The following is a 27,488-nucleotide window of genomic DNA, read 5'->3' on the forward strand; positions in this document are numbered from 1 at the left end:
TATTTCTGGTGTATGTTCTATATTTCTTAAAGTGATTCTCTTTATTTTTGTTATTTCGTGTTTTTTAATATTAATTATGTCATCCAATTCAACCTATGATTAAATTCTTGTTGAAACATTAAATCTGGGCCATTTCCTTCTTTCCACACAATATTTAGTCCGATTTCAAAGTTCTCGGCCATGGAAAGATACTATATGTTGCTTAAATCTGGCCAACAATAACAAACTCCATCAAACTAGCAACAAGATATTTCACTTTAACAGAGGTAATAAAAAAAAGTTGAGAACATACGACAACATGAATATATTTTCTTGTCATTTAAACTCTTCTAATTTTCACATCTAGGAGAACTTTCTCGGAAATTCCCACCATCATCACAGCGAATGCTATTATTCACGTTAGTACCATGATTTTAAGCCCAACTAGTATGTGTCGTCAATGCCTTTTACAAAAGAAACTTAATTAAAGAAATATAAATTCTTGAATTCACCGCTTGTAGGGCAACTCGCAAAATTAGTACTTGAATACGTTACTCTATTACCAAGCGGGCATAGTTGAAAATATCCAAATAATACATGAAGCCATTCAAATACACTAATGATGGTCATGTTGAAAGCAAATCTAAATTAACATGGACTTTAGTTTCAAAATGCCCTTAAACCCATATGCAAGATATTTTGGCCTTGAATCCAAGTAAACAACAAAAATATCAAGAAAATCGACAAAATTCAAATAAATTAGGTGAAATCTATTATTTTTTAAACTTAAAGCAAAATCTATTCCTTCTCCACAACCGTTTTTCGAGAGTGATAAATTTGAGAATAACCTCAACTCTGAACGAGCCAATGTCATATCGAGTATATTGCTATAATTTATTCTCAAACAATCTCTCACCAGTAAGGACACGACATATGACCTCCAACCAATAATTTTGCCACCAAATGCACCACAATCAAACGATTATGATTGGGACCCTCTACTAGGTGATTTTATAATAAAATGGCATCATTAAATTATTATAATGGCCAGAGCTCATAATTTTTCTAATGGCTAAAAATTCCTTGAGTAATAAATCATATAGTGCACTTGAATTTATTCTCTTAGATAAATATCCACCTTCGGTCTACAAAGTTCCTTTTGACAAAGAAACTCATGGCTACTGACGATAATTCTTTGGTCAAGTTGGATCAACTATCTCCTCCAACTAAATAAAACAGGGAACATGGATCTTTATCAAGTTCATTATTACTACTCCCACCATCCGCTTTAAGTTTAAAGTGGTAAACTTTTAACTCCACCAAATTTGATGCTACCATATGTTCAGCGCTTATATTTAACGAACAGTCTTAATAAAAAATTCTCTCTTATCACTAGGAGGACTAATTAACCAGAGGAACTTGTGCCTATAAAAAACCTGAACTAGATCATAATGTACTCGCACAATGAGGGTGAAATCTTTGGTTGGTGTCATATCTTAAATCCAACATGTCTACCAAAATTTTGACCCGAAAATCCACCTAAATTCTCTTAGCAGAGGCTAAGGCATGAATTTTGACCAAACATTAATGAAAATAGGGTTTTAGTAACAGATAAATGTTTACCCTCATTATTGACATAAGTGCTTTGTTGTTACAAAGAGAATATCATTTGTTTGTAAGTTGGCCAACACATAGGGAACTTCATAAAACAAGTTTAACCAAACATCATTACTAATTTCCCACAACACTTCCCTGCCAAAACTAAAAGCCTAAATGAAGTAAGAGGTGGGGAGAGAGTGGAAGGTGATGGAAATATCATTACAAAAAACTGCACATATGATAAATATCTACATTTACAATAGAAAGGAGAAGAGAAAAACGGGAGGAAGAGGGGAGAGAGAGAGAGAGAAAAAAAAGGAAGAGCCGGTGGCTTTGAAAGAGACAAAATTAAACTTCATTCTATGGTTAATCATTATCTCAACTCAGCCCTGATGGTTACTATTTATACAGATACTATTTATACAGAGAGTGCCACAGCGAGAGTGTCATAGGGTCACAAGCACATAAAATAACAACACAATGGAAAAAAAAAAACCATAATAAAAATAATAAGGAAACAAAAAAGCCTAATCCTAATAAAACAAATACAATTTTTCCTAAAATAGAAAGCTTAAATAAAGACGTTGATTATGTAACTAACAGCATATTTGATGTCAAACATAAGTTCGAATCAGGAGGCACTCAAACTCTTCTAGGCCGTGAATAACTCTCCATTAGGAAGTTAAGGTGAAGATACTCATCCAGAGGTTGAGGGCAATATGCTATAGCTCGTAATGAGTCACCCAACAACCATTTGATAGTGAATGGCCTCTCCATCGGATAAAATACTGTTGTTTGCCTGAAGGACTCAGTATAACCTCATATGATAGAAGTTGCTCATCAATTGAGAATGACGTGGGAGTGGCAAAAGTGAAATTGGTGCTATTAGCAGGGATGCATAAACTTTATTAGTAGATATACTTGTTTGACATTTTGAAGGCTCAAAAGTATCTCTTTATGGCATTAAATCCTTAGCCTTGAAAATTGGATTAATATTCATGTCCCAATCAAATTAATAAAAAATTAATTCTGCACAAGCTTTCTAAGTTTTTTGTTGATGAAAAGCATTCAGGGAAAATACAAACTAACACATAATCACCTTCATTATGTTCTCATTCGTATAAGTATTCGTTATAGTTTTATACTTATCACTTTGCAAACAATTATGCAACTTATGTATATGCTCAGCAAATGATGTAGTAGAATCAGAATATGTTGCAAAACATTTCCAAGCTTCCAAGGTTATGACAAGCACACAATAGTCAGTGGAACTCTTCCTTAAACTGGCTAAATATCATGTAGGGCAACAAGTGGACACTCAATCTTTCTACAAGTGGAGTTGATATACAAGGACATAGCAAAAATATTAGTTTACACAAGTCCAACTAATTGTCAAGGAGGTAAACCTATAAAAGGTACAACTAAGTTTTATGAATATGAAGGTTCTCTACTCAAGTTTTGCAATCCTCGAAACTTTATAGAGACTTACATTGTCCGTGTGGTGGCAACAGGTCATCAGGTCTATTATGAACTACAACAGTTTCCATTCTGCTTTGAATTTCTACCCAAAGAAAGAATGGAAGTTATCGTGAATAGTCTGGAATGAAAAAGTGGGCAATAAGACACTGTCAAAGTTTAGTGAGCAGGATGCAAATAGAATGGGAAGGAAAGTGTGTCATTGCAAGCGCAAATAAAGGATGCAAAGTCACTTGACATAATCGAGAAAGACTCCTGTGATCAAGGCGGATGCATGGTAAGCTTATTGAGGAGCAAGACATGCACATGGAGCATATATATATACATGTCGATGTCAAATACAAGTTCAGATCTCATCACCAGGATGTAGAAAAGATAGCTCTACCTACCATCCCAATCAACAACTTCAACACCCTCACCACATGCCAACCTTCATGTACTTCTACATTGGCCATCTTTGAATAACTTGCCAAATTGTTTTTAGCTTTAATTAGTCCACAAATAAGGTAGAAGTATCTTGTGTATGGGGATGAAGTTTTGGACAAAAATAGAAGCACCTAGTGGTGGCTTAGAATCAACAGAACGATTTGAAACAGGAAGATTAATAACAGTTGTAATAAAAGAAAATAACTATTGTTCTGGCAAAAAACCAGTTTAAGAAAACCCACACTCCATTGCATGTGTGCAAAAAGAGAACTATATGAGCCAATTGAAATGGATGTGCAATTACAGACTAAACAAGTGGCAGAAACTGAAGATAATCAACATAAACTTTTATCTATAAAAAATCCTAAAACCAGACCAAAAACCATCCACATCAAGCGCCTAAACAATCCCTTTTACCTATTCAAAGAAAGAATGTTTCCTTCCAAAATATTGAGATCCTGATTTTTTGTAGCAACGTTGCTGAGAATAGCATGATTATGATTGCCCAGTCCCTCCCATTCTTTTGGCCGAGCATTATTGGCTGGAGAAGACCCAGGAGATTGTGCATGAGTAAATGTTGGCTGTGGCACAATCTCAAGGCCTTTGTTCTGGCAACAATATTAATCAGAAAGGAGAAAATTTTTGGGACTAAAATAACAGGAAAAAAAAATAGTGCTTGCTTTAACAATACAATATTAATCTGAAGGGAGAACAACTTTTCTGTGAATAAAATAACCAGGAGAAAAGTGTGATCATACAGACGTGACAAGGTTTGCACCAAGAGGATGAGAAGGTGATTGTGAAGGAAGGTTCGTGTCATTAGCCGGTTCCAGATGCCATGGAGCTAACTGGTATTGAGAGTATTTCAACTTCTCCTGCCAATAAAAAATTTTAGAAAATTCTAATTAGAAAGGTAAATGAGAATCTAACAAACAGTTTAAGAGAGAGAATAACTTTATTTTCCCAACAATTGTTATTTTGGCACAAATCCACAAATTTCCAAAAGATAATTTGTGCTAAGATGTAACCCACTAATCATGTTAAAACATGCATCATACCTCAGTGATTATGAGTTTTTCTTGCAAATGTCTGAATAAAACCTGCATGAAGACAAGAAACTAAAGTAAGAATGTGAATCTTACAACGCATATAGCTTCTGTACCAATCATGCACAAAACAAAGAAAATCTAGAGATTGAACAACAAGAAGATGACAGAAAGTTTCAATGAGAACCAATAACAAAGAATTGTAATCACATATGCAACAATTTAGCATAATCAAGAAACATCATGAAAAAAACTAAAACTAAAAAATAACAAAGAATTGTAACCACTCAAGGGAAAAACAAGCCAGATGAATCATGAATGTATATGATCTCCTTTTCTTAAGGCGGAAGCAAAACAATCACTAATTTAGCAAATATAAACATAATAAAATAAATCATTTGCATGTGCTTGTGTCTGCACATGAATACAGGTCATGGCAGTAAGCAATAAAACTATGCACAATGAACCTTCCTAATTCCATATTTTCAAGCAAAACATCTGAAGGAAAATTGAGATTGTGGAGCTGGAAGAATGGTTCGCTAAGATTATGAGACACATCAAAATCTCTGAAACCGCATCCAGATTGAAATATTGCCCTTTCGGCATCATACCAAACTCAGAAGCCCCAAAACCTCTAATAGCCATCCCATGTCAAGAAGGATTGTAGATATCTTTGAGAACATATCAGCAAATATGGATGGATTGCTTCTGTGGACAATTTACTTCATTTAGGCTTTGTAAGAATGGCAAAAGGGGGAAATAATTACGTTAAGCAGGAACCCTTCATACATAATAAGCTACTTCTTGACACATTTTTAACTATAGAGAGAATCTTCATTAGCATTATATTGATATTAAGAAACAACATTCTGGAAGATCAATTTGTGTTATGTGGTTGAGGGCTTCAAGACAACTACATCCTTTTACTTGCATATATTGACCAAAAACCAAAGAAAATATCCTATTACAGGGAGATAAATGACTATAAGTAGGATTTGGAAGAATATATATGATGGTTCATGTTTAAGAGAATTCAAAAATGTTTATCCGAGCAAGAAGTTGGAGTGGCAGACACAATTGCGCAAAGAGATAATTAAAAATGCTTTTAAATATGAAGATTATTAAAAAAACATTAGGACAGCCATTACTTAAAATATTTTTTCCAATCAAATGTTCCTTGCCCATGTATATCAAGCAGCTTTCATTGCATCAATGCATCTCACCTTTAAACAATCTTATAGAACCTTAAGATGTTAAATCACCATACAAACTAGAGATTAAAAAATAACCTAATCAATGTTTTTAAGTATCATCCAAACCAACAAATCTTAGGCAGTTCGGGTCCAAAAGCTTCTTTGAAGAGAGATATTAGCAGTAGTTTTGCCCAATTTCTGTTTATTTCAGCCTGAAATTTCACTGAAATTGACCCAATAATCAGATAAAAGTAGGGGGAAAACAACTTATAGTAAGTTTACATGCGGAGGTGTAGCACTTGAATTGATGGAGGATGAAAGCAGAAATCTATCCTTCCATTCTGCTGCACCAAGGAAACCATCTGGTCTTGAGAACAGTAAAACATTACTTCGAACTAATTCTAGTAAACTCCTGATTTTAAATGTAATGCTATGCATAAGGTACAAATGGTACTACAATAATAATATCAAGTCTTTATCCCACCATGTAGGATTATGCCTAAGGTACGAATAAATTAAAGAAAACAGTGAAGAAAAATAGAAGTAACTTTAAAGTTATAAAATCTATCAAATTTTGGCCGTATGTATATAGCACCCAAAATTTTCAAGAGATGGGAAGAAATTTTTCCTGAACCGAAATTTGTCAAGATCATTTTTATCACATTCTGTACTTGATTTCCATCATTTCGATATATAAAAGCATATACAGATAATCTACCTAAATCAAGTTATGCATAGAATTAGTTTTTGCCAAAGTATAGAGTTAAATTCACTGCAGCAGTGCATTATTGCACTGTAGCAGAGCAGTTTCCCAACTTCTCCAGAGTAGCAAATGCGGTGGGTTGGCTTTGGCAGTGGATTAAAAATAACGATTAGTTAACAACCTATAAATACCTATTAAAGACTCCTAATCCCACCCCTCAATACACCATTATTTGTAGGGCAGAAGCGGCAGGCCGGGAGCAGAGTTGGGGTACTGTAGCAACAGCACCGTAACAGGAATAGAACATAGGAAGTTATTGCAGCAGCTAGAACTGTAGCTACTAGGGAGAAAAAAAAAAAGAAAAGGAGAGAAAAACATAGATGAAAAACTGTAACTGAAGAAGAAAAGCTTGGGAAAACTAAAGAGTAAAACCTAAAACTAGTCCCCCAACTATCAATAAATGTACAATTTAGTGTCAGAGCTTCACATTGCCCCATTTTAGTCTCTATACTATTAGAAATTAAGTCAATTTGATCCTAGATTCTAAAAAAGGAGTCAAAGTTATCTTTACAAGTTTGAGTTTTTTATATTTCAAATATATTTAATAGACTTAGGAAGTTTGTTTGGATCTGTAGTATACAGTTACAAGAGAGATGAACTAGAAGGATGAAACCCCCAGGTGAAGCTCTTGATGCATCTAAAAGCCAAAGCTTGAAGACCCATAGGTCAAGTCTGTAATTGTTATTGGGTTGTATAAGACAGACACCAGATATAATTTATAAAAACTGAGACTTTACACTTTACTCCTACTCGGTTGATTTTATACAAATTTATATATTTATTTGTTTACCAAGTGTACATTAAAAAATCTCTGTTTAAAATTGCGCAATTAGAGGCGCGCCTTTGCGCAATTTGACCAAAAAACGCCTCGAGGCTTACGCAACTCTTCACCTGGCTGAGGCGTACGCCTCACCTGGACTGAGGCGCGCCTCAGATGCGCAATTGCGCAATTCTGGGTGAGGCGTACGCCTCACAGAATAGGCCCCACCCACTTAAAATGAACCCTCTTCCTCCCTTCATCCCGCAAGGTCTCCCTCATTTCTAAAAAAAATCCCTTCCAGCTCTCTGTTCGCGAAATCGAAGGCGTCCCGCATGGTCGGCCATCCTTCCCGCCACACTTTATTCAGTTCTGATTATGTTTTTTTCTTGAAAACAATTGAATGGTGGATTCAATTTGGTGATTCCGCCCCTGAGTTACAGAGTTTTGCTGTAAGAGTGTTGGGCCTCACTTGTTCTTCTTCTGGGTGTGAGAAAAATTGGAGTATATATAGCCAAGCGCAAACAAAGAGAAGAAATCGACTATCAACACTCAGAATGAACTCTCTCGTATATATTATGCACAACAAGAGCTTGAGAGAGATGAGGTTAAGGAATAAGGGGTTGAAGGATGATGATGACTCATTAGTGTGTGATTATGTGTCGTCTGATAATGAGTGGTTCATAGATGATGAGACAGATTTGCCATTATCAGACTTACAGTTAGAAGATCTAAGTGTGGATGTCTTGAGGGGCGAAGCAGATAAAGTTGACACATCCACTAGTACTACACCACACACATCCACTAGCTCTGCAGCACAACAATCAAGTAAAGATATTCCACAACTTCTTATATGCTATTACATTATATTTATGTCAAGTGAGCAATGAACATGAATACATGATAATGATCTTTTCTCTTAATGAACAGGGAAGAGAAAAGTGAGTCATGTTGAAGATGATGATGACATGGCATTCATAGATACAATTGGAGAAGAAGATTCACTTGAAGACCCATTTAGTGATGGGATATGATTTCATTTTATATGTTTTTTGTATTCTGGGAGTTTTGTTAAACTAATATTTTGTGATTTTGTACTTTGGGACATGATTTTATTGCATCTACTTTCTTATTTTTCACTATTTTCATATATCATTTAGATGTTTTTATTGTAAGGTACAATATTGCTATTATTTTCCTGCTAAAACCTTTGATTTTTCATTTACGCAATTCTGTGTCCGTGAGGCTTACGCCTCAGACCGCCTTGAGGCTTACGCCTCGCCTCACGGACGAAAACCGCCTCGAGGCTTAATTACGCAATTTTAAACCTTGTAAAAAATGTCTGTTTTTTTCTAGGTTTTCACTTGTTTTTGCTTGGAGGTGGTCTGGACATGAGTTATATAATAGGCTCTTAAGATAAATTTAAGATTTCTACCATTAAAAGATTTAAATAAAAAAAATCAACCACTGAATAATATGTATTTTTCTATCAAAAATCAAGCCAAAATTTTAAATTAAAAAAATTAAAATGATAATCCATGACCAGTGTATCTTATGTATAAAGCCCTTATATTAAGGACAATATAATAAAAATATGTATTCACTATTCAGTGCGTCAGTATTTGCATACCTATATGGTCAAGTATCTTGCCCCAAAAGTCAAATTGTAAGCCATATCTTTTAAATCAAAATAATCTTACCTATTTTGCACATGCATTAAGACCAGGTCTCTTTAAAATGTTTAAGTGAGTTAGTTGGCGGCTCTTTTTAGGCAGGGTTATAAGTCTAAAGGTCGGGTTGACTTAGCCTAAGGTGTTACACCCTATTTTGACCTCAGTCAATCTAGAGAGTAACAGAGAAGGAGAATCTGAAAAGACATCCTTCTTACTAACACTCATTCTAAACTACCTATATCAGAACCAAGGAGTAAAAATTAGCCTATTAAAAATATCTTAACGTATAAAGTTTTATACTTAACAACAAAATTTGAGATCAAAAAATTAAGCAAACTAAAATACTTTCTAAGCATATAAGTTGCACAATATGAAAAATGAATATTTCTCTCTCAATATAAATGAGTTACAAACTTATGGAGAGAAATAAATAGGATGAATTGCAAGTCATATGAAACTTCAATCAAACCATAGTCAAATTTTGGATGATGATAAAAAAGAACAAAGTTAGACCAAGACAATACTAGAGACTTGTTGGGAGACTACTCTACCTTTCTCATATTAGACCACATACAACATTTATTGTAAGTATGATTAGTCGATTTATACACAAATCTATGTATCTTCATCTTCAAGCAGACCATTGAGTTCTAAGTACTTGAAATCGATGTTTGAAAAAGAAATTCTATACAAAAAAATATGAAGCCTTTAAGATGAGAAAGCTATACAAATAATTATTACGTACGATAACCTTTGGATAAAAGACTAGGAGTTCTAGTAAATGACACGTTGACCCAAACTCGACTTGAAAATTTTTTGTTTAGGTTGGCCCGATTAATTTTTAGTCGGGTTTGGGTTGAAAATTGTGACCTAATTAATTTTCAAGTCATGTTCAAATTGACCTAGATATAAAAGATATCTCTTGAATAAAGAGTTTTTATTGGATGATATTTAAATAGATATGTTAGCAGAGACAGATGATTTTAAAAGCAGTCATGATGGCTATGGATATGGAGCAACTAATAAAGGTGATAAAATAATATTAGATTTTGCTCTACTTGTGATATTTTAATTACTATTAACTTATTTAAGAAAAGATATGAGTATCTCATCACTTATTAGAATGGATATAGTAAAACTCAATGGATTATTTTCTTACAAGAAAAAGAGATCGTTTAGATTGCAAAGATTATAAAGTTATTCCGAGTAAAAGTTTATGTACCCATCATCGCTTATTAATTTTGGACTTTAAGATGATGGGGCAGAATAGAAAGAATAAAATAAAACGTCGTTCTAGGATTATATGAGGCATTTAAAGAACACTAACAAATAAAATGGCATGAACAGAATTTTGATCATTAAAAGAGAAGCATAATATTAAGTTAAGAGTTGCAGAGATGAGGATGCTCGGGTGGATGAGTAGTTTTACTCTTAGGGATAGGATATGAAATGAGCATATACATGAAAAGGTTGGAACGTCTCCAGTGGTAGATAAGATTAGAGAGAGATGCCTTAGATGATTTGGTCACATAAAACAACAGCTTTTCGATGACTCGGTTAGGAGAGTAGATGTATTAGATTTGGCTTAAATTAAGAATGGTAGAGGTAGACCTAAATAGACTTGGTTAGAAAATATTATAAATGATATATATTTATTAGATTTAAATGAGAATTTGATTCTTAATAGGACACAATGGAGAAAAAAGATACATGTAGCTGACCCCATGTAATGGGATAAAGGCTTGTTGTTCAAATTGACCTCAAATCCCAAAATTGACCCAACTATCAATCAGGTTTGGGCTGAACGAGTCAGGTTCAGATTAATGGGTCATTTTTTAGCTAAATGGGTCATATTTGAGTTAAACCAATTGTGTTAATCTAAAAAATTGCATGATCTATATGATAATCGAGTCCAATGTGATGGGTTCAAATTACTAATGTTCGGGTCAAATATGATTCAAGTCAAACATTTTTTACACATATAATGAGCAGGTTAGGGTTTGAGTCAAGCTTATTTGGGTGAAGTCAATTTCTGATCAAACATAAACTTGACCCACCAACCCGATTGACACCCTTATAGAAGATCAACACCATGTTATGCAATACTAGAATGGAAGTAAAAATGAGCTGTGTCAAAATATGTGAATTTAAAAACAATGGCATAAGGAATTTGTAAACTTCTACAATCAAAAATCATTTTAGAAGATCAAAGAATTAAATGGGAGGGTTGCGTTAAGTAGTCGACTCAGCAAGCATCAAACTTGTCGAATAATCATGACATGAATCCTTTAATACATAGTGTTAATGCTAAAACGTTCCTTGGAAGCGACACCTGTATGGACTGAATGCAGCGAGAAGTGTGCAAAGGCCGCTACATTGGCGCCCTGATGCAGTGTTAAATAGGCAAGGGTTCACACATCATAGACGGATGTGGGCAAAGAAGCTATTCATTGAAATTAAAATTTGGATTGGATCTTGGAATGTAGGTTCTCTTACAGACAAGTTAATAGAATTAATTGATATTATGATTCATACGAAGATAATATTTTATGCATTCAGAAAACTAAATTGGGTGGAGAAAAGGTTAAGGAGATAGATAGTTTATGATTTAAACTTTGGTATTCTGGTAGAAGTCATACTAGAAATGATATATGTGTGATTATAGATAAGAGTTTGAAGGATAATGTTATAAAAATTGATAAAATTGAAGATATAATTATTACTTTGAAGATTATCATTGATGCTGAGATTATTAATATTATAAGTACTTATGTTCCTCAAGTAGTTTTAGATATGTATTTAAAATTAAAATTTTGGAATGACTTAGAAGAATTAATTCAAAAGATTCCTCTTGAAGAAAGAGTTTTTATTGGAGAAGATTTAAATGGACATGTTAGTAGAGAGGTATAGGATTTTAAGAGTATTCATGATGGTTATTGGTTTGAGTGACTAATGAAGGCGGTAAGACTATATTAGATTTTGCTCTAGCATATAATTTTATGATTGTTAATATCTTATTTAAGAAAAGAGATAAACATCTCATCACTTATAAGAATAGATACAGTAAAACTAAGATTGAGTATTTTCTTATAAGAAAAATATATCATTTAGATCGTAAAAATTATAAAATTATTGTAAGTGAAAGTTTATGTACCTAACATCGTTTATTAATTTTGAATTTTAAAATGAAGGGGAAGAATATAAAAATTTTAGTAAAACGTTGTTTTAAGATTAGATGCGGGCTTTTAAAAAACACTAACAAAAATATTTTTGAGAGTAAGATTCATGATCTTAAGATTTTGTTTGTGCCTGAGGAAGCGAATATTATGTGGAATAAAGTAGCTAGTAATATTGAGAATGTTGCAAAGGATCTGCTTGGAATTTCAAAAGAAAAAATTTTAATAATAAAAATAGTTGGTGATGGAATTAAAATGTGCAAGAAAAGATCAAAAAATAAGAAGCTTTGTTAAAATAATTGGTTTAAATGTAAAAACTCTAAAAATTGGGAAAGATATAAAAAGTCTAGTAAGATATCTAAGAAAGCAATTTGTGATGCAAAGATTTTAGCTTTTAATGATTTATATAATATATTATATTCTAAAAAGGGGAAAGATTATATATATATATATAAGTTAGTCAAACAAAGATATAAGAGTAGTAAGGATTTAGTTCAAGTAAAGTGCATTAAGGATAAAGATCAAAAAGTGCTTTTTTTAGAAGAGAATACTCAACAAAGGTTGATGAGATATTTTGCTAAGTTTTTCAAAGAAGATTGTGAGAATATGATTGATTTTAGTGATCTTTATTTTTATCGACGTATTAGTAAAATTGAAGTTAGAGAGACTTTAAAGAAAATGAAGTGTGAAAAAACTAGCAGACCTTATGATATTCCAAAATGATTAGGAAATGAAGGAATGTCTTGCTTACTTAACTTTTTAATATTATTTTGAATACTAAAAACATGTCAGATGAGTGGAGAATGAGTGTGTTGATTAATATTTTTAAGAATAAAGGTGATGCACAAGATTATGTGAATTATAGAGGAATTAAGTTGAGGTGACATACTTTTAAACTTTGGGAGAGAGTTATGGAGCATAGGTTACGACGTGATACTAATGTTTCTCAAAAATCAATTTGGATTCATGTCGGGTAAGTCTACTATGGAAGTTATTCATTTATTGAGAGGGTTTATGGAGAAGTTTAGTCTAGAGAAAACATACGATAAAGTTTAAAGAGAAGTGTTATGGAGAGTTCTAGAAAAGAAGGGGGTTAATAATGCTTATATTCAAGTCATTAGAGATATGTATGTAGAATTGTTACTTGTGTTCAAACACAAGGTGGTTCGACTAAGTATTTTCCTATTTGATGTAGACACACAAGTAAGAAAACCAACACAAAGAGAACAATGGATAGAACTTAAACCAAACTTTATTAAAATAAAGCAAATAACTAAAACTTCAAAATCCAACAAGAAAACACTAAGAGATTTTAAGAAAATTAAGAAAATAAAAGATGCTATCCTCAGACAACCGTCAGAGCGGGTTCCTCACATGCATCGAATTGTAGGTTAAATAAGATAAGTGCATAAGACTAGCAAACTGATGGTCCACCACTGCAAGATTCTCCAACAAATGCTTTCAAATCAACCAAGTCACGACACCCTAAAGTTGCTTCATTTTGAGAAGAAGGATGTAGATGGAGTGGCACTTGCGGAGAGACGAAAGATGTTATAAGCCGAGACGAAAGGTTGGAAAGAGCTCGAAAGATTTCCGGAGGGGATGAGAAAGAAGGCAGACAAAGCTCGCAAGCTTTTCCAATAACCCGCAGGTCAATAGCAATTTTGCTCACAATAATCAACTCCCTTCCTTCACAACATCTTCTCATATTTATAGGCAAGATAGGGGAATGCCAAAAGTCATATATTAATTTTCCACAAGAACCCAAGCACCAGGTTCATGAAATTCATTTGCTTTTCACGAAAAAACTGCCCAAGCCAAGGAACCGAAGGGGCATTCACGGGAGCCAAGCAGGTCACACGGAACCAAGGAGTCACGGTCACGAGAAAGAGCCTAGGCACGAAAAAAACAGCAGCTGGCCGGATTTCCAAGAGATAAAGGCTCGAAAAACAGCAACTCCTCTTGAATGCTATTCATAGAAATCAGCCACAATTAAAACACAAACCACGGTTTCCCAAGAGACAAGAAGAAAGGGGAAGGAGAAGCGACAAGTCCACCCCATCATTGAATCCTTCATAATGAGCTACCTTTTGGACATTAATGAGCTACTAAACTTCAGCTCAAGCAACTAAGAGAATGAGCTCCATCCAAACCTCCTCCAACCAACCCGTGAACCAGTAGGAGAAAATGGACCAATCAAGCCAGCAAACCAAAGGTCTACCAAGCCCTATGCACAACCTACCATGATCATTGGATGCTTTCCCATCATTGGATAGCTAAAAAAAAAATACATAAATTCTTGATAGCATCACTATTTCAATTGGATTACATCAAGGATTAGCCTTAAGCCCTTATCTTTTTTCTTTAGTCATGAATGTTCTCACTAGACATTTGCAAGAGGATGCACCTTGGTGTGTGCTTTTTGCTGATGATATTCTTCTTGTTAATAAGACTAGAGAGGGAGTTAAAGGTAAACTCGAATTATGGAGGTCGACCTTATAGTCTAAAGGTTTTTAGTTGAGTAGATCTAACATCGAATACATGAAGTGTAATTTTAGTAGGGGTTTGTAACTTTGAGAGATCAAGTCATTAATAAGTGTACTCGTTTTAGATATCTTGGGTCTATTGTTTAGTGATGGTGAAATAGATGGGGATATTTTAGTAGAATTCAAATTGGATGGTTGAAGTGGAGGAATGCTTTGGGTTTGTTGTGTGGTAGAAAAGTACTACTCAATCTTAAGTAAGATTTTTATAAGATAGAGGTGAGACCTGCAATGCTTTATGGCGCAGAATGTTGGCCATTAAAAGAGAAACATAATATTAAGCTGTGTTACTGATATGAGGATGCTCAGGTGGATGAGTGGACTTACTCTTAGAGATAGGATGCAAAACGAGCATATCTGGGAAAAGGTTGGACTAGTTCCAGTGACAGATAAGATTAGAGAGAGTCGCCTTAGATGGTTTGGTTATGTAAAACGCCGGCCTTCTGATAGCCTTGTTAGGGGAGTATATGTATTAGATTTGACCTATGTTAAGAAAGATAGGGCAGACCTAAAAACACTTGGTTAGAAAATATTAGAAATGACCATTCTTTATTAGATTTAAATGAGAATTTGATTATTAACAGGACACAATGGAGAAAAAAGATTCATGTAGCCGACCCCACGCAATGGGATAAAGGCTTGATGTTGTTGTTGTTGTAAAGAATTAAATTGGAATGACCCATAAGGCTATATTATAGCAACAAATTTTTCATTGGCATTGCTCATAATCATATCATGAAATGAGCATATACATGAAAAGGTTGGAGTAGCTCCAATGGAAGATAAAATTAGAGAGCGCCTTAGATTGTTTGGTCACATAAAACGGCAGCCTTCCAATAACCCGGTTAGGCAAGTAGATGTATTAAATTTGACTTATGTTAAAAAAGGTAGAGATAGACCTAAAAAAACTTGGTTAGAAAATATTAGAAATGGCATTTCTTTATTAGATTTAAATGAGAATTTAACTTTTAACAGAGCACAATCGAGAAAAAGGATTCATATAGCCGACCAAACATAGTGGGATAAAGGTTTGATGATGATGATGTTGTTGTTGTATTGCTCATATTCCAATATAACATCATCAAACAAAACATGTGGAGACGAAAAGATATTTTAAAAAAAAAAAAAAAAAACTTGAAAGCCGACTGCTTTGTATGCCTCAAATTGCAATTGAAAATCAGCTAGTTGATATATTCACCAAAAGACTATTCGATCAAACATTCAGAAATATTTTGGTAAAACTAGGGATGTTAGACCTCTACCAACCAACTTGAGGGGGATGGTGAAGATCTGAATGCCAATTATGGAACGCACAAAGTGGAAAATTGTTGATTAGGCAATTAGAAGTCAACAAAAAATGGAATCAAACAGAGGAGAGGGAAAAAAAGGGAAGATTGGGCTGGACTAAAACTAGCGAAAATGCAAACATAAAATGGTTTAAATGGCTGCAGACGGTAGATAGCAGACAACCAACAAAGGAAGGTAATAGAAGGATGGGTTGGAAGGTGCATGAAAGAAAAAGAAAGGGTGGCTAAAAATAAATAAATAAAAGTACATTAGAAGGCCTTTATATGATGAATTGTACTCTAATTATATGTGGTAATATCTATAGTTTCCTAGAATGTACAAGTAGAAACATGTATGTGAATTGACCCTCTACCAGTTACGTAAAAGTTTGGGAGGAAAATTCCAAAAAATTGCTTTCTAAAATATGCATTACTATTATTATTATTAACATTTTGATTTGATCTTGAGTTAGCCATGCTCAATTAAGCCAACCTCAATTCAAGTTTGATCCGAGCTAGGAATGGTCCAAGCGAAAAAAATAAATCCAATTTGTGAGTGATCATCAGTCCATATTCATGCAATAGAAAAAAAGGAAATTCCTCAATCCTAGAAACACCCATGCCCCATTATCTATAAACAAGACGTCCAATAACTACAGATTTAACAGAGTATGACAGAGTTCACAAACCTATTCCCTGCTTCATATAGTAGTCCCACACACTATCCACGATCCCCTAGTAGTACGATTACGTTTAATGCTTCCAAAATAAATGGTGTAGCATAATAAGAAAAAAAATATATATTTATGGGGAAGAAATCAATGCCTTTATCCTAAAAAAAGCAATCCACAAACCTTCAGATTACTAACAATGGACTGAGCATCAAGCACAGAAGGCTGGAGACCATATTCTGAAAGAAGTGGCACCAAAGAAGAAACAAAAGTTGTCTTTTCTTGCTGAGCGGCCTGTAGAGAAGTACAGATCACACAATAGTGCCTTGAACTAAAAACTCAACAAAAAATTTGAAAAACAAAATAAGAAAACTTGCAGGAGTTACAAACGAAATTTCTCATGACAAGACAAACTTGACTGTACAGAAGGGCTATGCAGAGAACAAATTTTGTGCATTATAATTCTTGAATTAAAATGCGTATAATGAAACAAGTAAAACAGATCAGAATTAGCCTTAAAATGAATAACATCATCTAACTATTTTATTATTAATATAAAAGAATAAACTGGAATAGGTAGGTACCTGTAATGAGTATGTTAGGCGAATGTTTTCCCCAATTATGTCTTGTCTATAGGAAAGAGCTTTTGATGCAGCATCAACCAATTCTTGCTGCTGCTGATCAAATGCCTAAAAGGAAAAGTTATAGCATCAGTATAACATTGCAGAACAGCTTTCAGTTAAAAGCATGGACCATTCAAAAACTGAAATGAGGAGCTGCATGGGTCCAACTCTCACTTTCTCTCCATTAAAAAAATGACTAGTGTCGCCCATTTATTTCTTAACATGCTTTTTTGGGCAGCCAACAATTTTCTTATTGTTAAATCCTAGCAGTCCCTTGGCATTTTAATCCCACGGCTAGGATGGGAATCCGTGGGAGGCTCGCCTATTAAATTCTAGCCATCCCTCGGCATTTTGGGAATCCATGGGAGGCCCACCTGGATCACGCCGATCTCCTTCCATATTTAGTTGGCTGATTTAGGAAGGATTATATTAGAGCAATTATGCATAATTTTGTAATTATTTGAATATTTATTAAAATATCTTGTATAGATCTATAAATAGGGATAGTTAGTGTAATAAAATTAAGCATTTTCCCTCTCCAATTCTCTGAATTTAAAATAGTATCAGAGCCTTCATTGTCATTGCCGGAATTTTGAGTTTTTTGTAAATTTGTGCCTTCATTGTTGGCCTTCCCTTGTTGTTATCCTATCTATAACCAACGCAAACTTCATTGTTGCCCAGCTTGATATAGCCTTCATCACTATCATTTGCTGCCACAATGTCTAAAGCAAATTCCTCCCAAAGCTTTGACCAAATGGAGGACTCTATGATGCACCATGGAAGAAGAGATCTCCAAAATATGCAACCTTTCTATTGCTTAAATGGAAAGAATTACTTAAAAATGTTTCAATTTGTGAAGACCTACTTGAAAGGGAAAGGAAAGTTGAATCACCTCCTTAGGGTAGGACTAAAAGAATGAGATCCTTATTTTTTGGCATGGGATGAAACGGACTCCATGATTATGTCATGATTGTGGAATTTCATGACTCCATAAATTAGTGATAATTTTATATTCCTATCTACTGCAAAGGACATATGGGATGCCACCAGGCAAACCTTCTCAAAGGCTCGGGATGCTGCCCAAATCTTTGAAATTAAGGTCAATGTGGGAAGCACAAAACAAGGAAGCAAAATTGTAACCGAATATGCCACTCTCCTTCAAAACTTGTGACAATAACTTGATCACTATAGATGCATGAAAATCAAGTGTCCAAAAGATGCTGTTATCCTGAAAAATTTTATTGGGAAAGATAGAATGTATGACTTTCTTGTACGATTAAATGTGGAATTTGATCAGGTTAGAGTTCAGATCCTTGGAAAAGATAAGACACCCTCATTAAACGAGATCATTTCTCTTATTCATGCTGAGGAAAGCCGATGACGAGTAATGCTAGAGCCAAAGACAGTTTAAGGTTCAGCAATGGTGTCAACCAAAGAAGCATGATGGAAGTAAAAAAGTAAGGATTCCTCAAAACCTAAAGACAAAGACTCTCTTTGATGCAGTTATTGCAAGAAATCAAGACATACAAAGAAGACATGTTGGAAGATATATGGAAAGCCCCCAAATAAGGAGTGGAATCAAAGAAGCAGATAAAAGGACACATCTCAAGACAACACTACACAAATCAGCCTAACTTAGAAACGTAGTTCAGCTTCAAAGATCTTAATAAAGAAGATATTGATGAATTAAAACAACTTCTGGTATCCTTTGAAAAACCACCTGCATCTTCTTCTTTTGTACTTTCAGGTAAGTTTTATATATACATTGGACTTAAGTGCCTCTAGAAATTATTTGAAAGGATTATAGATTATTGACTCAAGAGCCATAAATCACATGACACTCTCTATTACCCACTTCATCAATTATACTTCTTGCCCAAGTGACAAGAAAGTCATCATTGTTGATGGTTCTCTTACCACAGTAGCAGGCCAAGGAGGCAATACCCTTATCTCTCTCCCTCGCTCTAAAAAATATGCTCCACATACCTCAATTATCCATAAACATAGTCCTCAATTACCAGTGACCATAATTGTCAAGTCTTATTTAACCCTACTTGTTGTTTATTTCAAGACCAGAGATCGAGAAAGAAGATTAGGCTTGTAAATGAGAGAGATGAACTGTACTACTTGGAAGAGATTAACAAATCTAATATTATCAATAATGGTTATTTTATATTATCCCTATTTGATAAAAAAAAATCTATTATTTGGCTTCACCATTTTAGATCAGGACATCCATCTTTTGATGTCTTAAGAAATATGCACTCAATTATTTTTTATAAGTTGGAAAATGAATCTTTTCATTGTGAAACTTGTGAGTTAGCCAGCATAAATGAGTTTTTTTTTTCAAACAAACATCAGAGATGTAATACTCCATTTTACCTTATTCATAGTGATCTTTGGGGACCATCAAAAACCCCTAACATCTCAAGAGCCAGATGGTTTGTATCCTTCATTGATGTTTGCACTCGAGTCTCTTGGATCTTTCTCCTTAAAAACAAATCAGATGTTAGCACTATCCTCACCATTTTTCATATCATGATTCAGAACTAATTCGGGGTAAAAAGAAAAAGAAACTTTCGTTTAGACAATGCTAAGATTACTTTAACCAAATCTTATCCTCTTACTTTCAAAAAGAACGTATCATTCATGAGCCTTCCTACATTCACACCCCCCAACAAAACAGGGTTGCGGAAAGGAAAAATGATCACCTTCTAGTCTCCACCCATACAATTTTATTCCACCATAATGTACCCAAATCCAACTGGGGGAAGCCCTTCTGACTGTCACATATCTCATAAATCGATTACCTTGAAAAACCTTGGGACTAAAAACACTAATGGATATTCTATCATCTTTTTACCTCGAATTATGAACTCATAATAACATTACACCTAGAATCTTTAAGTGCACTATCTATGTTCATATTCATAGCCAAAATAGAAGAAAATTAAATCCAAGAATACTCAAATGTATCGTTGTTAGATATTCATCAACCCAAAAAAGTTATAAGGGTTATCATCCCTCCACCAAAAAAACTCTTGTATCTATTGACGTTACCTTTGATGAACAAAAACCCTATTTCAACAAACCTCATCTTCATGGGGAGACTGAAATTGAGGAATATAAGAAAAGTGAGCTTGCCCCTCTTGACCTTCAAGCTCCACCTCAAATCAATCCACATAAAGTTAAAATCAAAGCCAAGGAAACTAAGGACAAAGTTATTATGGAACATGAGGTTTTGACAAGTGTATTCCAGGCGTACAAATCCAAATTATGCCCCAGAGCAGATGCAAGAATCTGAACTATCTCCTGAAATTGAGGTAAATACAAGTTCACCAAAAAAAACTTCCCTTGAACCTTATAACCAACTTTGTATCCTTCCATAACTTCTCACATCCACACAAAAAAATATTCTGGTTATACTAAATGATATTCATATTCCTAATGATATTTATGAGGCCTTATTTAATGAAAATTAGAAAAGTGCCATGAAAGATAAAATGCAGGCCCTGGAGAAGAATAATACATGGGAGGTCACCAACCTACTAATAGGAAAAAACCAGTCGACTGCAAATGGGTGTTCTTTGTGAAATACAAAGCTGCGGTACATTGAAAAGGTATAAGGCAAGACTGGTGGTGAAAGGGTACACTCAGACATACGGCATTAACTACCAAGAAACTTTTGCACCGATGGCCAAGATGAACAACGTGAGGATATTGCTCTCATTAGCAGCTAATTACAATTGGCATCTAAAACAGTTAGATGTCAAAAATACATTCCTATACGGGGACTTGCAGGAATAAATATTTATGGAGATTCCAGCATGATTCGAGGAGAAATCTGGAGATAAAAAAGTGAGCAGATTAAAAAGACTTTATATGAGCTAAAGCAGTCATGTAGAGCGTGATTTGAAAGATTCTCAAAAGTTATGCTACTTAATGGTATTGGCAGAACCAAGGGGACCATATATTATTCTTCAAGCATTCAAACTTAGGGGAAGTCACAATTATATTAGTTTATATGGATGATATCATCTTAACTGGGAATGATGAAAAGGAAAAAGTGATTTTAAAGAAATGTCTTGCCAAGGAATTTAAGATCAAAGATCTTAATAGATTAAAATACTTTTTTGAAATTGAAGTGGCCCACTCCAACAAAGGAATCTTCATTTCATAGCAAAAATGCATTAACGATCTTCATAAAGAAACAGACAAACTAGCTTGTAAATTAGCACCAATGCCAGTAGAACCAAATCTCAAATTGGATGAAGCTAAAGAAAATACAAATGTAGATAAAGGATCCTACCAGAGACTTGTAGGAAAATTAATCTACCTTTCCCACACCATACCAGATATAGTGTTTGTTGTAAGCAGGGTCAGCAAGTTCATGCAAGATTCAAAGTAGACTCATATGCAAGATGTAAAAAAAATACTACACTGCCTTAAGAGGAACCTAGGTAAAGGGATTCTCTTCAGAAGGACTGTGGAATAATCCTAGAAACATATACTGATGTAGATTATGCAGGATCACCAATAGATAGACAATGTACCTCAGGATACTGCACATTCTTTGGAGGAAACCTTGCTATATGGAGAAACAATAAATAGAATGTGGTGGCAAGGTCTAGTGCATAAGCGGAATATAGAGCTATGGCCTTGGTAATATGTGAGCTACTATGGATCAAGATGATTCTAGAAGACCTAAGAATTAAGTGGGAAGGACCCATGAATCTATATTGTGACAATTAATCAGCATAGCTCATAATCCGGTTCAGCATGATAGGACCAAGCACATAGAAGTGAACATATATTTTATAAAGGAGAAATTAGACAATGGTCTTATATGTACCAATCATGTCTTATCAAAAGATTAGCTTGCAAATATTCTTACCAAGGAAATTGATAACTCTATTTTCTAGGACTGATTACCAAGTGTTGACCCTCATGTTATACCCAAAAGGAAACAAAAGAGAAGGAAAATAGAAATCCTACATACATACCTCATGTCCGTTGAATCCCGAAATCACGCCGATTCGGCGCCAAACTGATCAAATCCCGCAAATCCAGCCGACGTTTCTCGCGGGATTCCTGCGACCTGCATCGATCGAGCGCCATTGCACGTCGTTAAATATCCGAGCGAACGAAGCCATCGGGACCATTTTTCCAGTTCGCAAGCTCCCGAACTCCTCTCCTCCCGATCTCCTTCCCTGTCACAGATCCCGCCTCCTTCCTCCCATACGACACCTCTCCCTCCCACGACTTCTATTCGCAAACTCCTTGCTCCTCCCGACCTCACCAAGCCGAGAAAAAGAGAGAGAGAGAGAGAGAGAGAGAGAGAGAAAGAAGGATCTCTACCTCAACAAGGCTGTTGCGCTTATTGGCATCAAATCCTTGAGATATGAATCAATATGATATGATTGATAGGGCACAAAGCCCTCTGTTAGCTAAGGTGGATTTAAATTTGTCCCCTTAGACAAACATTCACCCCCGGTCTACAAGATACCCTTGGACAAAGTAACCCATGGCTGCCGATAAGGATCCTTCTGTCAGGTTGGGTCGACTACCTCCTCTGACTAAGTAGACCAGGGACCACGATGGCCCGGGATGACGGAACCATGGGATCTTGATCGGGTCTATCATCCATTCTCCCACCATTCGTTTTATGTGCAAGATGGTGAAATGTCTATTTTAAATATAAAACTTTTTCGAAATTTCTCAAATTCTCAAACTTCCAAACATTTCCAAAAATCCAAATCCATGCTGCTACTATATGCCAGATAACACGTATTCTATACGTATCTGATTGACGACTAGCCTTAATCGAAAGTTCTCTCTCGTGATCGGGAGGGGTAATTAACTATAGGGGCTTGCGCCTATAGGAAACAAAAACTCAGATCATAAAGTCCTCACAAAATGAGGGCGAAATCTTTGGGTAGTGTCTTATCTACAAACCCATCTGCCTTCCAAAATTTACCTCGGAACTTATTCAGTTAAAACTCCCTCGCCGAATAAAAAAGAAAAAAGCGAGCGGGGAGGCCGGGGCCGAATTTTCGGAGCCCACACCAAGTTAGGAATGATATATTTGTATTCTCTAGCTTGAGGGGGAGTATTAAATCCTAGCCGTCACTTGGCATTTTAATCCCACTCCTAGGATGGGAATCATTGGGAGGTTCACCTGTTAAATCTCAGCTGTCTCTTGGCATTTTGATCCCACGAGTAAGATGGGAATCAGTGGAAGGCTCACCTAGATCACGTCGACCTCCTTCCATATTTAGTTAGCTGATTTAGGAATGATTATATTAAAGCAATTATACATGATTTTGTAATTATTTTTTTCTTTATTAAGATATCTTGTATATATCTATAAATAGGGATAGTTTTGTGCAATAAAATTAAGCCTTTCCCTCCCCGATTCTCTAAATTTAACACTTATCATAATAGAATGGCAAGAATGCAGAAACAACAATAGATTAACAAGTCAAATTTTAGAAGCCTTTACCATTCGCATATAAGCAATGCGCTTTTCTAGAACATACTTCTCATTGTGCATTTGAGTTTCCTATTAGAAAAAACACAGGCACCAGGTCAAGAAAAACCAGATTTTAATGAAGGGCATCAATATGCTTAATTACCTTCATTGAGTAGTCGGCAAGATGTTTTCTTAACATTGAAATCTCTTCTTCATGCTCTCTAACCTTAATAATAAGATCCTATGGCGGGATTACCAACATTCCATTAAAAGCCTAGTGACTGAAGAAGCAGGAATACAGTATAGACATAAAATACCTGTTTCCAGAGTACGTTTGAGTTCATTTCAGAAACTGGCATCAGCCCATGCCCTGCTGAATTGAGCCGTGGTTCATACTCTCCTTCCCTTCGATGCCTGAGTAAACACATTTGAAGGATCAAAATGGACGTTGTCTTCGTTTTCCTCACACAATTAAATACGTGGTCATATAAAACAAGAAATGACGCAACAAATGGCAACAATGACCTGCTTGGAGAAATAGACCTTGAAGATGGTGTCGAGAACTGAGATTGACCAGCACTGTCAGGAACACCCTGCAATCCAGCAGAGACCTTCAAATTCCCATTCACTTTGATGCCTTCAGAATACTGATGGTTTCTAGAGTTAGGTCGTAAGAAAGGCCCATCACTTCCTCGGATACCATCTCTTGGAATTACTAAACCATCCGAATTTGTTGAAGGCCCATGGTTCATTAATTTCACCTTGTCTGCTTCATTTCCAACTGAATAATTTGTCGCATGAGCTTCATATATTCCCAAGGATGGTTCATCTATCAAGTCATCAGCAGAAGCGCCTCTAGTCACAGATTCTAATTTCTGAAGAAGATAACAATCCAGAAAGAAAAGGAGGAAATCAAATAAGTGCAACTAGAATAATAATCATTTGAGAACACCAATGAAAAGAAATGCTTTATTCCTAAAATAGCTGTTTTAAGACTAAAGATTGACAAAAAAGAAAATATTGGACGCCATACAACAAAAATCTGCTGTGAAGGGAAACTCATCTCGTTAACAAATTCCCAAGCTTTACATCAATGCATTTCATTAACAATTTCCCAAGGTTCTACTGACTTGATTTCTAAATACCAAGAATTGGAAAATCTATGCACCCTCATAAAATGTTCAATGTCATCTAGAATACAAGGATTTGGAAAACTATGATTCACTATCACAAGTATTAAACGATTGTGCATCTATCACTATTCTATCTTATCTGGAATCTGTTTAACAACTAAACTAGCATTATTTTCTTTTATTGCAACAAATGAGATGCAGAGTACAGACTGAAGTGAGAGTGACCAATTAAAACTATTAATTGAGAAGCTAGAAGTTGTATAGAAAGAGAGTGAGGGAAAAAAGACTATATGAATCCTAACTCTCAAAACTATGAAAAACGACTATGAATCCCAATTCCCAAAACAACCACCCAAGAATCTGTATATTCTATAAATAAACATTTAAAAAATATAAATGAAATGGTTGATACCTTCAATGAACTTCATAATTTTAATTTACATAGATCTATCAAAGAACTTAAGAAGGTTACTTAGTATGAAGAGCATACTGAGCAACATCTGGGAGTAAAGAAAAAGTTAAAACATATTTTCCTCAGAAAATAGAAGTCAACATCATTATAAAGATTCGGGAAACTTGTATAAGTTCACAAAGGGATGGGCAAGAAAGGTACAGGCAAGGGTCCATGCTTACATATTTCTCCAGCTCTCGTGTTCGTTGTAAAAGTTGCTCTCTTAAGTGATTATTGTCATCCAACTACGGAAACAAAAAGTAATTTGTAGTTAAAATACAATCCTAAAGCCTGCATTAAATACATGAATGAGAAATTCTAAGTTAAAGCAACAAATATAGGGAAATAAGCTAATCGTCTGATTATAAGAGATTGAACAGTTTTTTTCTGAATTTACTAGAAATGCCAAAATTGTGGCAAGTGAAAAAAAAAATTCAAACTTTCAGACTTTGTCAATCTACATCCCTTGAGATTTGGAAACAGTTCAGAGTTTAGACTAATGTAAGTTTTTTTACTAATTCATCAAACAAAGCAAAAATATATAGTATTAGTATTTTAAGTACTTGAAAACAGTCTAATACTTCAAAAGAAATCTATCAAAAATGCTTAAATGACTTTGTTTATTTTTCTACTTTCAAAACAAATATCTTTTTTTTTTCAAAACAAATATCAATTTAGTTAAATTGATTAACTGCCTAACATCGTCAGGTAAATTGTTCTGATGGTAAACATCTTAAAGCAAGCCAGAAGACAATTTCCAACTAAATATACAAAAGAGAGCTGAGATAATTGATTGCCTCACAACAACTGAGTAATAAAAATTTAGGCCAACATCATGATTAAGGGTCCTTATGGCGTAGCCAAATCTTTTTGTAAAGATGATTCTAGAGGAGTTTGCGGCGAAAGAAACTTCTCTAAAAATGGTTATGGGTATTATTTTTTTTTAGATATTAAACAAAGGTTTTCTTATAGCAACTACACTAGCAAATATGGTTCTCAAAAGCAGCTATCCACCACAGAAATTATATAAGAGAGCTGATGGTAAACATTTTGAAGAAAACCAGAAGACAATTTCCAACTAAATTATATAAAAGAGAGCTGAGATAATTCATTGCCTCAGAACAGTGGAATAATAAAAATTTCGGCCAACATCATGATTAAGAGTCCTCATGGCACGGGTAAATCTTTTTGTAAAGGTGATATAGAAAATTTGTGGGGAAAGGAGCTTCTCTGAAAACAATTATTGGTATCATAAATTTTTTTAAATATTGAACAAAAGCCTTCTTATAGCGACCACACTCCAACATATATGGTTCACAAAAGTAGCTTTTCAACACTAAAATTTATGAAAAGCAACAAGAAAACAATAACAAAATGTATGGGTGACAAAGGTCTAAAAAGCAATGCAATAAGAAAGTAGCTACAAACGAAACCTATGTTCCTGTTAAAGCAGCGCTAATATATGTATGGACTTTTCATAGGAAGGTATGAAATTTGAGAAAAAACTCATAAAGAATGAAATAAGCCATGCAAGTTGTTTCAAAAAGAAGAATCCTCATATGCAAATTGTTTCATGGGTGATTAAAACTAAAAAATCAATGAATAGTTGTTATGGACAATAGTGCAATTTAAAATATAGAAAAACAAAATTGACAAAAGTGTTGAGTGATTTGCGACACAAAATAAGGTATCATATTTGTATTAATGTGGAGAGTAGCTTGGCAAACTCTAAACCCTACATTGAGCCCACAATGCCTACTGTTCAAGTAAACATGTGTGATCAGTATTTCCCATAATATGTTTCTAAAGACACAAGGCATGGACTCTTGTACATGCATCATGCGTGCAGGCTAATCTTCAAGATTTCCTAGGAGATTTATTCAAGTTTTCCAATAAAATTAACTTGTATACAAGCAAAGAACGTACTAATCTTTCTCTTCTGACAGTGAAAATATTCACTAAAGTCTAAAAGGTCTTTTCTATTTCCAGTAGTGTTGCTAAGAAGCAACAAAGTCTAAGCTGCTTAAGATTTTTGTCATCTTGCTATTACTTTGCATAGTTAATTCAATTAGGAAAGTCGTTGTCTCTCGATTTGGGCCTTGGCTGCTCTTGGGTTGGGCTTTGGCTGCTCTGGTTGTGTGCTGAAATGTTGAGATCTTCATGGTTTTAGATCATAAATGCTTGAGCTAAAACTTTAGCTCATTATTGGAGTGGAATTATT

At 34.6% G+C, this 27,488-nt stretch overlaps 1 protein-coding gene across 6 annotated transcripts in view; it reads right to left on the reverse strand.

Moving 5' to 3' along the window:
• The window catches only part of LOC110111357, a gene marked incomplete at its 3' end in the record, with an annotated part of 56,033 nt that overhangs the window by 23,221 nt on the left and 5,324 nt on the right, over nt 1-27,488 (reverse strand). The window contains 10 exon segments of one of the 6 annotated variants that reach the window (XM_020843185.2): nt 3,898-4,088; nt 4,239-4,355; nt 4,539-4,580; nt 16,772-16,882; nt 17,173-17,277; nt 23,714-23,773; nt 23,847-23,924; nt 24,001-24,097; nt 24,227-24,558; nt 25,450-25,512. In XM_020843185.2, coding sequence (XP_020698844.1) covers nt 3,898-4,088; nt 4,239-4,355; nt 4,539-4,580; nt 16,772-16,882; nt 17,173-17,277; nt 23,714-23,773; nt 23,847-23,924; nt 24,001-24,097; nt 24,227-24,558; nt 25,450-25,512 — 1,196 coding nt within the window. 6 annotated transcript variants of the gene reach the window in all.

The sequence above is a fragment of the Dendrobium catenatum genome, unplaced genomic scaffold, assembly GCF_001605985.2.
Source record: "Dendrobium catenatum unplaced genomic scaffold, ASM160598v2 fragScaff_scaffold_841, whole genome shotgun sequence".
In the NCBI taxonomy this organism is placed as follows: domain Eukaryota; kingdom Viridiplantae; phylum Streptophyta; class Magnoliopsida; order Asparagales; family Orchidaceae; genus Dendrobium; species Dendrobium catenatum.